Source organism: Humulus lupulus, chromosome 9 (genome assembly GCF_963169125.1).
Source record: "Humulus lupulus chromosome 9, drHumLupu1.1, whole genome shotgun sequence".
NCBI classification, from domain to species: Eukaryota; Viridiplantae; Streptophyta; class Magnoliopsida; order Rosales; family Cannabaceae; genus Humulus; species Humulus lupulus.
The window spans coordinates 22,679,653-22,695,465 of NC_084801.1; the positions used below are offsets into that span (position 1 = coordinate 22,679,653).

General features: G+C 28.2%; 1 protein-coding gene and 1 long non-coding RNA gene across 3 annotated transcripts; both read right to left on the reverse strand.

The window, feature by feature from the left end:
* Positions 1-1,869: 1,869 nt before the first annotated feature.
* LOC133802452 (wall-associated receptor kinase 2-like) lies at positions 1,870-9,676 on the reverse strand. The gene is made up of 3 exons (XM_062240765.1): positions 8,686-9,676; positions 7,961-8,128; positions 1,870-3,363 (listed from the first exon to the last, which is right to left on the reverse strand). Exons 1-3 carry the CDS (start codon positions 9,569-9,571, stop codon positions 2,114-2,116), a joined length of 2,304 nt encoding a protein of 767 aa, XP_062096749.1. The 5' UTR covers positions 9,572-9,676; the 3' UTR covers positions 1,870-2,113.
* A 1,904-nt stretch (positions 9,677-11,580) lies between these two features.
* On the reverse strand, positions 11,581-15,528 carry LOC133801099 (uncharacterized). Of its 2 annotated transcripts, XR_009876731.1 has the most exons (4): positions 15,046-15,528; positions 14,334-14,501; positions 12,971-13,006; positions 11,581-11,812 (listed from the first exon to the last, which is right to left on the reverse strand). It is a non-coding gene; the product is annotated as an uncharacterized LOC133801099 (long non-coding RNA). The 2 variants fall into 2 exon arrangements; XR_009876730.1 differs by lacking the exons at positions 11,581-11,812; positions 12,971-13,006 and having other exon boundaries at positions 14,172-14,501.
* Positions 15,529-15,813: the final 285 nt, after the last annotated feature.

Sequence of the window (15,813 nt, forward strand, 5' to 3'; positions counted from 1 at the left end):
ATCCTAGATAAAATCGAGCAGCATTTCCCCTATAATAGTGACCTAACCATCTGCATGTGTATAACATAACAAACAATTCAAACAACATATACAATAAGTTTCTTCCTTATAAGATGTCTATATTAAACTAATTATTTATTATCCTAGATAAAATCGGCCAGCATTTCCCCTATAATAGTAACCTAACTATCTGCATGTGAATAGCAAAACAAACAATTCAAACAGCATACAATAAGTTTCTTCCTTATAGCTCTGCAGCACACAACCAAATTTCTCAGAACCTACTTCACTAAAACACACAAGTTCTCAACCTTCCGTTATCATCGCAGCACACAATTTTAATCTCAGAACATACTTCACTATGGATGAATATTTAAGATATTCAAACTCCTTTAACATTTGTTTAATAATATTAAAAGTAGAAGTAAGAGAATATATATGTACCTCTTGCAATCAATAATCCAAAAGCTAGCAAAATTACTTCACTTAGTAATCAAATTCGCTATTAAATCCACAAACCAATAAAATTAAATTAATAAATAATAAATAAAATATCACTAAATATCTAGCAATATATAACGTATTATTGTAATTTTAGAAACTTAATTACCTCAAATGTGTGATTGATATAGGAATTTTGATGCAAAATACTCTCTAAAATCTCACCAAAAAAATCACAACCTATGAAATTAAATTAATTAATATGTTAAACATTACTAAACAAATATCACTAAATATCTAATAATAGTAAATGATATTGGTAAACAAATAAAAAAAATCATTATGTGCCACTAATTATAACCTCAACAAAAAATCAATATAAAATTTCATAACCTAAAAACTTAATAATCAACAAAAACATAAAAATTTTCATATATTTATATTTTATAAATTATTTAATAAATGTATTTTAATATAACTATATATATAACAAAATAGTTACAATTTTAAAAAAAAATTCAAATATACAAAAATATATCTAAATTTCGAAATAAAAAATTATAAAAATTTAAAAAAATCATGAATATATATACTCTAATGAAATCTATACAATGTGATAGGTTAAATTAAAAAAAAAACTAAAAAATCATAAATCCCTAAAAAACTTCCATGAAAAAACTACAAAATCCTACAATGTATATAAAAAAATGCATAAAAATGTAAAACTAACACAAAATCATGTATATTACTCATCCTAATGCTAAACCTATGATTTTTTTTTTCAAAATAATTAACTAAAAATCAAGAAAATTAAAAAAAAAACTTACCTAAAAATGCAGCCCCAATTCGGTTTGCTCTCTGGTTCGTGTGTGTGAGGAAGAAGACTGGAATAAAGAGTAATATAAGAGGGAGACATCCAACGTCTCTCACTGGGAGACGTGCCACGTGTCCCACGTCTCCCAACGGGAGACGTTGGATGTACCCATGACCACTTCCCCAGCCTATTTCCAACGTCTTCCACCATTTTTAATGTCTTCCAATTGTAGTCATTAATATAAACTTTTAATGTCTTACACCATTAGACATTTAAAACCTCTGATAAGTTTTAATGTCTTACACCAATAGTGTAAGACATTGTAGGGAGTCATTGTATATCAAATTTGTTGTAGTGAATACAAACTTGGTACTCTATATTTTTAATAATACTCATGTTGTATCATGTAATTTGAAACTATATGTACATTTGACACCCGTACCTCAAATTTAATCAATAAAATTTTATCAGTATGACCAAACTACCATCAATTATATGAGATTCAAATAAAAATTTAATTATTTAACTACATATTACTAAGGACAGTTTAGTCATATTTATAAAATTTAATTGATCAAATTTGAGTCCAAATACTAAATATGTAAAATTTCAAATTACAGAGTACCAAATAAACATTATTAAGAACATAGAGTACCAAGTTTGTTTTTGGATAAAACACAAAATACAAAATGATTATTTAACCTAACTTATATCAATTTATTCTTATTATATTTGTATCTATGAAACAAATAACCAGTAATAAATCAAATAATCTACACTGCACGCATTGAAAACAAAACTGATGACAACAAAAGTAATTTGCTAGCTAAAAGATTTAGAGTGTTGACGATGCGATCTCTAGCGCCCGTCATCAAATGGATTCAATATCGGTTGAGTTTGCATGCTGTCATACATAGCAGTTGTAGCACCACTCGAACCACATTCAAGATCATAACCACTGTAAGGATTAATTGGAAGTTTTGCCCCAAGCAAATGTTGAGATTCTTCAGTGTCTAGATGATCAACGTTCATCCATGGATGCTTTGACATAGCTCGTAATCCCTCTAGCTCCATAGCTACTTCTTTCATGGTAGGTCTATCATCACCTTTTATCCTCAAACATCGTTTTGTAAGATTTGCAACTTCTTTAATTACCTCCATATTTCCATCATTGAGGATATCATCATCAATGAATTTGTTAAACTGATCATCATCTTTCAAAGAGAGGAGGGACATTGCTAGGACTTGACTAACATTGTTTGATTTATCAAAAGAAAAGGCTTTCTGCCCTGTTAATAGCTCCCCTAGAACAACTCCAAAGCTATACACGTCACTCTTTTCAGTAAGTTGGCTTGTTTGCAAGTATTCAGGGTCTAAGTACCCAACTGTGCCTTGCACCAAAGTTGATAACTGATCTTCATCTATAGGAATTAACCTTGACGTTCCAAAATCTGACACCTTTGCTATGAAATTTTCATCCAAAAGTATGTTCATTGTCTTTATATCTCTGTGAACAATTGGGGTATTGGTTTCATAGTGTAAGTATGCTAAAGCTCCTGCAGTTTCAGTTGCAATCTTCAATCTCAATTCCCATGAAAGTGAGGTATATGCTTCATTGCCTTTATTGTGGATATGTTGAAAAAGAGTTCCATTGGTAATGAATTCATAAACTAAGAGAGGTACTTCGGTCTCCAGACAACATCCTAAAAGCCTAACCACATTTCTATGGTTAATTTGCATGAGCAGAATTACCTCATTGATGAATTGTTCAATTTGCTCAGTTGGGACTATTTGAGCCCCAAATTTGGACTTTTTTATGGCGACCACCTTGTTGTTTGGCAATATTCCTTTATAAACTATTCCATAACCTCCTTCACCAATGACTCTACTTTCATGGTAATTGTTTGTTGCCACTTCTAGCTCTTTCGCTGTGAAGATTTTAGTTGTCTCAAAAGGTCCTTTCTCAGTACTTGATAGTCTTTGTTGTAACATCAGCCCACCACTTTGTTCAAAGAACTTCTCTTTAAGCATAATCAATTTTCTTTTTCTTATTCCCCAACATAGCATCAGGCTCATTGCAAAGAGACTCAGGAGGCCTATACTTACACCTGTATGTAATATCTAAACGTTATGATAAATGAAAATAATAATTAATTTAATAAGAACGTTTTTATTACTTTATCATTAAAATTTAATATGGTATATATTTTTATTTAACTTTCAAATATTTCTTTATTCTCTAATATAAGTTCAATTTTAGTCAATAATATCATTAATGTTAAGAATAATATTGTGAATGATGAGGCTTATAAGGCAATACGAGGATGACCAAACTAAATCCTAACTACTGTATATGAGTATATAACTATTTGTTACTATGTATTTTATCGAAATACAAACTTAGTATATTTTATTTTCAATAAGGCTCACTTGGTACTCTATAATTTGAAATCGTACACATTTGGTACCCTAGACTTAAATTTGAACAAGAAATAGCACATATTTAGTACCCTAAATTCAAATTTAATCAAACTATTATCGATTATATGAGTTCCAAATTCAAATATAATTACTTAATTTAATATAACTGATGTCATTTTGGCCATATTGATAAAATTTTATTTATTAAATCTGAGTCTAGGATACCCAATATGTATGATTTTAAATTATAGGGTACTAAATGAGTATTATTGTGAACACATGGTACCGAAATGAAACTTTACAAAAACACAGGGTACCAAATTGTTACTTACCCAACTAAAAATGACATACCACAACATATAGATAAGTTATAACTCTAATTATATATATAAATGACAGTGCACATTATAGTTATAAGAGACCTCCCACAATTTTTTAGAAAATTGTAAATAGTTTAGGGTGTTGAAATTAGGATTTAAATAGCTTGTTATACTTGTGCCTATTTTGATTTTTATATGCGCATGCAATAGCTAGCTAGGTTGTCTGAATCATTATTTTAGCATGCTAAATTATCTATAATTTTTTTAAATCCCTTATAACTATAATGCACATCATTATTTAAAAAAATATTGGGAATACAATTTATCCATGTGCTATAAATAAAAAAGAGCCTATCAATATGCCATTTTAAGAGACGTACTGTAGTCTATCAATATATATATATTAGATACAAATAATGTGCAATATATACGTTTGCTTAGTTTTATTTATAGAATTTTACAATTATTTTTATTAAATTTATATTAATCTCATATAAATTTCAAATAAATATCTTATTTTAATTAAATAATTTATTTATTTTTGTTTGAGTTTGTATTTGTTCTAGTTTTTGAATTTAGGAGTGACAACAAGAGATTTTATATTATATGTTTTAAGAAAGTAATTTGTTGTTAATTGACAGTAGATTATATTATATGTTTAATATGATATTATTATAATAAGTGAGTTTAAGTTTAATTAAATTTTATTTAAATTATAAAACGTATAATTTTATTATTTTTAAATAATTATCAGTATAAAATATCTCAAAAATATCAAATTTTAATTTGTTTAATTATTTATTTTATTTTATTTAAGTTTAAGTGTTTACAAACTACTGTTAAATATACGAATATTCTGTTAAATGTAAGAATATTTCGTTAAAGTTAACATAAAAAAAATAAAAACCTGTTAAAACTAAGAATTTCCATTATCTACACACTTATTATATAGATATATATATATATAGATATAGATATTTGGTTCACAAATTATTAAATTTGCAAAGTGTTATTCAGTGCAGATTTTGTAGAAAAAGTTTTATGATTCACCTAATCCAGAACCGCAATATTCTTTAAATAATAGATAGGGAATTTATTCATTTAGTACCATATATTTTACCAAAGTATAACTTTGTTGCCCTCTATTATGAATAATATTAATACATAATCATAAATTTGCAAAATAAAAAAAAATGATAGCCTGAACTTAAATTTAATCACAAATAACAAGGTACCAAATGAGTATATTTTCATAAATAACAAAGTATCATTTTATACCGATATTCAAATTACAGGATACCCAATAATTATTATCGAGAACACATGATTATCTAGTATCATTAAAAAAATTAACCTAGTTATATTACTTCTATTTTATAATTTTTATTCTTATCATCATGATTTTTCATGCATATGTAATTTGGTTTAAAATAAAAAATAATTAGATTATTTTCTGCTGCGAAAACAAAAATTAGATTATTTCCATTTGTTATAACTATCAATTTTACTAATATTCATTTTACAAATTGCAGCAATTATAATCGTACCATATCATCCACAGATATTATAGCTGCTATATATTTAAATAAAATTAGTGTATACCACATTAATAATAAGTCATGGATCATCAAAATGGATTATTTTAACTCAATGATATTAAAAGCGCAGTTCAACCCTCCTTTTATAAACGTATGTGTGGGTCTATTTTATCTTAATTTCATTTTTTTCTTCTTCTTATGCTCGATAAAATAATGTGGGTCACACTTATTTTTCTTATATTAATTTTTTATTTATTTCAGATTTTCGAATAATGTGAACCTTACGAATTTTAAATTGATTATTATAGTTAAGTCAATTAAAGACGATTATATAGTTTAGTCATACATACCAAACGTCCTGTATGTGGATATCTTTATATATTATAAATATGAGTTTAAGAAAATTTGTTGGTTTCGGTTAAACTTAACATTTTTTATATTGTTTTCTAATACAGTTACATTCATCCAAATAAGATAAATAAATATAAAAAAGTTATTTAAATAAGATAAATAAATTAAAAATAAAAATAATAAATAATAAATAAATTATAATAATTTCTCATCACATATTTTAAAATTTCATATTAAAGTATTTAAAATTCTCTATTAATTATGTTTTAAAAACTATAACAAAAAAATATTTATGTGTTTTATTTTTTTCTTTCTTTTATTAATAATTTATTTTATCACTTAATATATTTTGTTTATCCAAACATATATGTAATAGTGACATAAAACATAAATATATATTTCTTATTTTATCTTTTAGTTTTTTAATGAGAAATTACTTATTTTAATTGTTCTAGCCATTAATTGAATAATATATATTTATATATAAATTTTTGTTCACTTTAAGTTTTTTTTATTGAATAATTTAAAATTTGATCAAATAAACTTTTTAAATTCATACTTTTAATTTAGAATTTCTTAATATTTTATTATATTGAATATTTTTTTCCACAAGAAAATTAGAAAAAAGGTATTTTAATTTAAAATTAAAATTACCATATATAATATATGAATCAAAACATAAAAAATACCAAAATTTAAATTATTATGAACACTAAATTTAAAACTAATAAATCAAATAATTTACTTTAAAACTAGAATGCATCATATTTTTAGAAAAAGACTACGATATTGACAGTGTTTTGTCAACACCGGTGTTGACAAAATTAAATTGCTTTCGGCATGTGGATAGTTATAAGTTATAATTTTTCACTATCACAGTGTATATTGTAGTCATTTAGAACATCTCACAAATTTTTTAAGAAATTCCAAATAATTTACAGTACCGAAAATAAGGTTCAAACAATACAATTTTCCACATGTGTTCTGTTTTTTAGTGCACACGAGCAACAAGCTGTTTGAATCTTGTTTTTGGCACCGTAAATTATTCAAAATTTCTTGAAACTTTGTGGGATGTTCTAAATGACTATAAGATACATTGTCATAATGAAAATTTGGAATTTATAACTATTCACATGCTGAAATCAATTTTTGTCTACACCATAGTCGTTCTCCATATTTTTATATGTAAAAAGTGTGTATCTAACGGAATCTTGGTTTAACGATATTTTTAGATAAAAATTATGATATTATTTATTTCTTTTAAGATTATAGATAATATTTTGGCTTAATTTTTTATATTATTTGTATCATTCTTTTATAATATATGACATATTTTGTTTTTTTAAAATTTAATTAAAAAATATAATAAATTTTAAATAAAATTAAGTAAAGGTGCTTACACGTTATTTATATTTACTAATATATATATATATAGGGGAATTCTCCTTTAGGTGCTTCATTTTAAGCCCTATCAGTATGGCTCTCAGTGTTTACAATCCGTGAACAGTTTTCGGCGCGATTTTTTTTATGACCGTGTATATTGTAGCTATTTAGAGTATCCTGCAAATTTTCACAAAATTCCGAATAGTTTACAGTACCGAAAACTAGGTTCAAACATGTTGTTGCACGCGTGACTAATTTTTTTTATGTGCGTGGAAAACAACATGTTTGAACCTAGTTTTCGGTACGGTAAACTATTCGAAATTTTCTAAGAATTTGCAGGATGCTCTAAATAGCTACAATATACACGGTCATAAAAAAAGTCGCGCCGAAAACTATTCACGGGTCGAGAAACACTGAGAGCCCTACCGGTAAGGCTTAAAGTGAAGCATGTATAGAAGAATTATCATATATATATATATATATATTTATATATCATAGTCTAGCTAATCTAGCTACCTATTTAATTACCATTTAAAAAAATTGCGATCGCTAGCCAGCTACTACTCTTTATATATTATTTTGTGGTTCCTAATTTCTTTTAAGAGTCAAGTCGTGTGGAATTTTTACCCTTTAAAAAACATTAAAAAGAAAAAAAAATAAGCATACAATTTGATTAAAGTACATATACGTACCCAAAGGAATGTAGACGATCAGAGCTCTATGTGGTCCATTTCTGACTCTACCGCAAGTTGTGTGATTAACTGGTTCGTATCCCTTTAGGCATGTACAGTTAAAGCTCCCATTTACATTAATACACTTTCCATTGATGCATGGGTTTGGACCCTTGCACTCGTTAATATCTGAATCAAAGAAAGAAGATCAATACGCTTCAAAGGAGAGATATAGTAAAGTAATCTATTCATAGAATATTAATAAATTGTTACTAATAACTATATATATAAATAGTGAACGTAACGAGACTATATTTAGTTACTAAAAATAAAAAGATCATATTAATCTATTTATTTTTGCGGAATATCAAATAATTAAAAGTAACAATAATACAATATATTGGATTTATAGTCCACTCGGTCCACTCAGAATTTTATTTTATTGGAGACATAATGACAAATAAATTACAAAATTATATTAGTGGGAATGTACAAATGGACATATAGGAAAGGGGCAAAACACAAAACGAAAAAAGAAAAGAAGTTAGTGGACATTTTTCAATTTTTTATATTGACAATAATGCTGATACACAATATTTATATACATAATTGAGTAAAAAAAGATAACACCAATATGATAGTATAATTTAATTTCTTTTTTAATATTAATTATTTGAGCCCTTTTCAAGTGAATATATTTAACACCCGTAATATAGGATATGTATAAAAATGTCATTTAATAGTACCTTGGCAACCGTTTGGGTGGTATGGATTCCCTATGAAACCTGGCAAGCAGCGGCAGAGGTACCCATTGCTGGAATTAGAATTTAGACACTCACTTGTTTCCAAATGACATGTAAAATTCTTCAACTTTCGAGCCTTCTCACATGGCAGCTCACCAATTGACCAATCGACAACCAAAGGAAAAAACGTTCTTTTCTCAAATTCTTGGAAACTCTTCTTTGAGAATTTGAACTGAGATTCCTCAGCTAAGATACCATAGCTACATCGCTCTATACCACCGGTTGTGTTTAAATATTTATTATAGCTACTCAATCTAACCGTGAAATTGTTTAGTCTCGGAGGTATAGACATAACCTGGCAACAACCCACGCCAGAGCAAGTCTCGTAGCTAATGTCCCCAGCTCGATCACACAACGACATGCAACCTGTTCTGTACCTATGCTCGCCTTGGAAGCCTTGAATAAGTGCGCGAGTATCGCAACCGATGGCAGTGAACTTGTTCTTGGTAGTTGAAATGGTGAAACTGGACAAGCTTAGTCTTGCCCAGAGCTTGTCATTTCGAGATTGCGAACCGTTCTTATCATAACAGTCTTTGGCTATGTGCTGCAACACTTTGAGTTCGCCATCTATAATAGATATCTTAGAAACTTGGATGTTACCTGTTCTTAGATATGTCTTCGGAGGGCTGGTGGACTCGTTACATGTGATGTTGAACTTCTTGTTCAAGTAGCAACTGGCGCCGATGCCAAATGGATAGGGAATGTCGACGTTTCCGCAGCGCCTGCGGCAGCGGTCGTCGGGGGTTTGTGCTTCTGCGCGGCGCAGATTGATCATAATCACTGCGGTTACTACCAAATGCAGGAGCAATATGCCATGTAATAACCCCATTTTTTGGTGCTCTATGAATTGTTATTACTGGGGATCAGCCAATAAATTGAGATAATATTCAATTATGTTTAGTTTGTGTATAATGTTAATAGTGCTAGTGTAATATATATATTGAATAGGGGGAAGACCAGTCAGATTAGCGCGGCCACTTATGGATTGCTACTGTATTTGGTGGAACTAATATTTAAGCTCTAGAACATGACTTTGTGAGTTACCTAGTCGTCTTTGATGTCTGGGACATTTCTTGGAACACACTGCAAATATAATATTATTGGTATGAATGGATACATACTTTTTTATAACAATAAATTTGTCTAAAAACATTGATTTTAACCCTCTTGTACATTATAATACAGAGAAATTATTGATACTCTGCATTTTTGCTTTGTGCTATTTTTTTTCTATCAATAAAGCTAATATGTAATTTTATATTTTAAAATCATATATTATACCGTAGATACATATTTATTTTTGTCATTATGAACTAATTTTTATCCATTATATATAATTAAAGAATTAAATTTGAATTTGAAACTTATATAAACAATTTGATTATATCAGTCAAATTTTATTAATTAAACTTAAATTTGGAGAATACAATTTTAAAATATATAATACCAAATAAAGATTATTATAAATACTGAGAACCAAAATAACATTTTACAATGAATCAAAGTAACCCACCTTTTATAATAAATTAATTGATTGGGAATCTTTTTTTTTAATGATAGAAAGTCTTCTAGAGAATACTAATAATTTTTCCTACCCTCATCAAATTAATAAAATATTTACTAAAATATATATTCTGTATATTAAAATATTAATTCTATTTTGCTACGCTACTCGACGCGCCTAATTAATAAAATTGTTTTTTTAGCACACTAATTGTCAGTAAGATTTGTTTTATACGTATTTAATTACATATGCTTGGTCTTCGTCAAAAAAAAAAATTACATATACTTGGTCCTACCACTACAAAATGTGATTTTCTTGTCATTTTATAAATTTAGTATATTAATTTAAACAATAATGTTTCACTTTCTTATAAAAGCGACATGTAAAGCGTCCTTTTCTTGTCACTCGCAATATGGTCTTTCCCTTCACTTTTTTGGTGCACTCAGATTTAATATTTGAGGTATGTAAGTGGCATTTATCCAACAAAAAAAATATATTAGCGGAAAAAATATTCAAGCTCACTAAAACAGTAATTTTGTTAGTTTTCATTTGTTATACTTTGTTAGATGTTGACTAGACCAACACGTGTCACGTGATTTGTCAACTCATAAATAATTTTTAAAATTAATTAAAAATATATTTTAAAATATTAAAATAATATACACTACTACAAAAGAGACTTTTTAGGACTAACAAAAAAAAATTAGGACTCGCAGAACGTGAACTCTTTATTTGAAAGCCTTAAAAAGTGATGTTTTTTAGGACTTGTAAAAGAATTTTTTTAGGGCTCCCAATACGAGTCCTAAAAGATCCCGTTGAGTGCCTTGAGTAAAGTTTGTAGGGCTCTCTTCGCGTACCATAAAAGAATATTTTTAGGACTCGCAGTGTGTGTCCTAAAAGATCTCATTGAGTGTATTTAAATAAAGTATTTAGGACTCTCTTTGCATGCCATTAAAAGTTTTTTTTTTTTAAATGCAGCTACATTTTTCATTTTGATTTAAAAATATATCACATTGAGTGTTCGAAATGTATTATATATGTTAGATTTCTAAAATTTAAAAAGAAAATACTAAAAAAATGCCAATTTTTTTTAAAAGAAATTTAAATTTCTCAACATGTATTGTATGCTAGCTAGCTTATAACATCTTTCATTTTGCTCTAACCAATTGTAAAAATGACATTACCCATTCTTCTTGAACTTCGTCAATTTCTTAAGTAGTCACTACTAACTTTGTTGTAGCATTACACGAACTTTTAAAAAAAAATTATATTAATTTTAAATAAAAATTACGATTTAAATGAAACAATTATCTACAAATGTGAAAACTTATAGATTAATGTAACAAAACTTGTACATTCAATGAGATAGTTACAAATCTAAAAAAACAAATTTGGGAACAAATATAAATTAACAATCTTATCACATTTATAATACAAAACTAGGAAATCTAATAATAATAACTTGAGTTAACAATAGATTCTTCAAACAACTTCTTCTTCCCTTTGCAAAAACTCATCCTCATCAATATCACCACGAACGTTCTAGTTTCTACCCATGGTCCAATGCTAGCATAATGTCATTTTCACAACAAGAATAAAATATATATACATATAAATATATAAGGTTCTTGTGCAATTACAAAAGGAACCATTAAATTTTGAAAAACACATACTTCATAAAAAATTCTAGCACATTCCATCATTAAAAGCCAAACAATTTCCACTCAATATTATTAAGGAGTCAAGCAAAAAAAACTATATCTCCATCAATATCCTAATAATCATCAAAATTTCAGCAATAATCATAAAACTATTCATATGAATATTCCCCAAAATTTTAATTGATCTTCAATGAAACACAATAATAAATTTCACACTACCACCTCTTATCAAATATGAAATTCAGCAATCATTTTAGCATACACCATTAGCACAATCCAAACCAAATTATGCTCAAGAATGCAAGCCAAAACACTAACTCCAAATTCTGAATATTGTAACGCATTATCAAACACAGTCACCCAACAAGACCCAACCATAAATCAATAAGTCAAATTTTCAGCATAAAATTTCTTCACAATATAGCAATAACTTTCCTAAAACTAAAAAAGATTTCAATGATAATCAATCAAATAAGAAAATCATAGCAACATATAATCCCTAAAATTGTAGATAATCTTCAATAAAGCACAAGCACTTTATGCAACTAGCAAATGCTTAAGAAGAGTAAGAAGATAAGTGAAAACAATAGCAAAAATACAAACAAAAATAAAATAATTGCTTTCACAGGTCGAAGTTATATGAGAATAGGGACAATAAAAACTAAATTTCATGAGAAATGCATATTGGCAACTTATAACTTATCATACATGATACAACAATATTGTGTATTATTTCATAATTTACAAATTATGAAAATAAAATAAACATACAAAACAAAACTAAGTACAAAAAAAATCTACTAAAAATCGGACAACATATTCCCTAATTTACTAGTCTAGCCCTCTCTCACAATCAACACCAACAATTCAAACAAATCAAACAACACACAGGTTTTCATCCATATATTACCGTTGCACACAGAATTCTCAGAACCTACTTCACTCCAAAACCTACTTCACTACGGATGAATATCTAAGATATTCAAACTTCACTAAAGTTATACAAATTCTATTCAAAATTATAAAAGATTGAAAATTAAAAAAAAAATCAAATACAACATACCTCTTGCAATTAGCTACCAATCCAATGCTTTAAGACCTATCAAAATATGAACATATACATTAATATCAACATTATAAAAAAAAAGTTAGATGTTGACATTTAATTTTAATTTTTTTACATAAATATAATTTAAATAGTAAATCATATTGATTTCTAGAGAGCTTATACCATGTGTTTCAAATCACAATATATATATATATATATTTAAAAGAATCACTAAAGCATTTATAAATCATAAACACATTATAAAGACTATCACTCATTACAATTAACAACTAGCAAAAAGTACTTAACGAAGAGTTGAACACCCTCTCTCTCACCAATCCGTATATGATAAAAGAAAGAACAAAAAAAATAAAAAAAAGTGAATGCCATCACTTTTGAACAAAATGAAAAAGGAAACTGCTCATTTTCATATTAACTGTAACAAGGAAATCACTTATAGACCATCTACCCAAAGCACCACATTTATCTATAACTCAACTTTTTCACTGCAATAAAATTTGTTTGTGAAAATTTTTATGCCAATGGAATTTGATTGAATAATACCTTAAAATTTAATTTCTAAGGTAAAAGGAAAATAGAAAGGAGCTTACGTACTGTACTTGTACTGTGCTGAATCTCTATTCTAAATTATCATTTTCTCTCAAGAATTGCTAGTACAATCTTTTCACTCTCTTCATTTTCTCACATTAATAAAAAGGGCAAAGGAGTAAAACAAAATCCCAATCTATTATAAGTAACATCTGTTTATTGTATAGCCAATACAACAAAGTTAGTCTCATACTTTTTGTAAGTTCCAGAAGTTTCAATTGCCAATCATCTAAAGCTCAAACACAAACAACATTTAGTATATTGATGTATATGCACAAATAAGGACAATTGATCTAGGAATACTGAAAAATTGATTCTTTCTATGACAAACTTAATCAAGCAAAATATGACATTTAATCTATTCACATCTTATACTCACATCAAAATTAATAATTTTTTTTTTTGGATCTTGCTTTCTTGAATTATCACATATAATTACTTCTCACCATCTCAAGTCCTAGAAATAGGCATTTATTCAATAAAAATCAATACTATAAAATTCAAAAAACATATGAGAATTTTTATCAAACAGATTGTGTGTGATCTTTTATACTAAAAAGATGATCAATAATTAAATTAAATAATAATGCTTAAATACATCTCAAACTATATAAGATCATCAATTAAATATAATTTTATCTCAGAGGAACCTTTCATCAAACAAATTCAAGACACACAAATAGTACTTATTTTCACAATGATCATTTGTGTCAAATAAAGCTTCACCAATCAATAAAATTCGACTCCAAAATCAATATATAGACTTTACCATAATGATTTCAGCTCCAAAATTATGAGGTCTAAAAAAGTAATCGTGTGCCCCCGGCGCCTCAAGTTCCCTCGCCAGTCCACTTGCTATATCGTCTTCCTTGAGCTTTCGTCGAAGTTAAGAACCCAGGAAGCCACCGTCATGTATTCTTCCCCAAGCTGTCACTAACTATTGCAGTAAGGGAAACTTGCATAAATTTCACACATCACACTTCAAAACCCAATATCACAAACACTTGGTTTGCATCATAAAAAGAGAACTCAATAAATACAAGAGTGCATATATATACTCATATAACAAAAACAAAGTAATAAATCAAATGAAAATTTTAAAATTTTAATGACACCAATTGATTCCGCTATTTAGGTGCACCAGTAAGTAATATATTCTTCATAGATTTACTTTTGTTTTGTGGGTTAACGTATTTCACAATCCTACAAAATCAAAACCAATATTATAAGCCTTAAAAACAACAATCAAAATTGAAAAAATCAAGCATATATATGCTTAACATTAGAGAAGCGTGCGTTGATTTGGTACCAAAAGAAAAGAAAAGACAATAATGTTCTCTGCAAATTAGAAAAAGCTAGCTCTTAGAAATCAATATGAATATCATACTTCTTTTAGTGTATTATATATATATATATATTCTTATAGCAACTCTACCTCAGAACATGTGTGAAAAATAAAAACCCATAACAAAATTACTCACCTCAAAAACTCAATTGAAGAAATCACCTACACCATGCCAAAGACTACCATTGAACCACCTTTGTCGCTCAGCCCGAGCCCCCATCGCGGCGTCACTGCTGGATGAATTAAAAACATTATCTATCAAAGAAATGAAGCAAAAAAAAAATATATATATATTGCCGAGATCATCTGCAACGGTGCTGCCGTCGAGACCCTCTGCTACAGTTGTTTGAGCCGAGAGAACCTAGGAGTCGTGCATCTACGCCTGCCTTCTTCTCCGTCTTCATACACCTGCAGCAGGAACCTAACACGTCGACAAAAACACACCAGTCGACTTCACCGTCTGCAGCAGGAGCCTTCGTCGTCGTCAGCAGGATCCTTCACCGTCGACGGGAGCTTTTCAGCCGCACGCCTCTCTCTCCTTCCTTTTCTTCTTGGTCAATTTTGTGGCTGGTCAGAAATGAACCCTAAAGCCCCAATTCGAATCCCTAATTTTTTTTTATCCCCTTTTTACTTAATATATAAGGGCACTCTTTGGGTGCCTTTAATACTCTTTTAGGACACTCAAAATGAGCCCTTAAAAATCACCACTCATATTGTACACTGAAATTTTCTATTCTGATTTTTTAGGACTAGTCTCTGGAGTTTTTAGAACACTCACTGCGAGTCTTAAAATGTATTTTTTTAAGGACTCTAAGAGTCCTTAAAAATTCAGAGACATTTTTTAGGACTTACATTTAGGTGCATGCCCTAAAAAGGTGACCCGTAAATGGTATTTTGTAGTAAT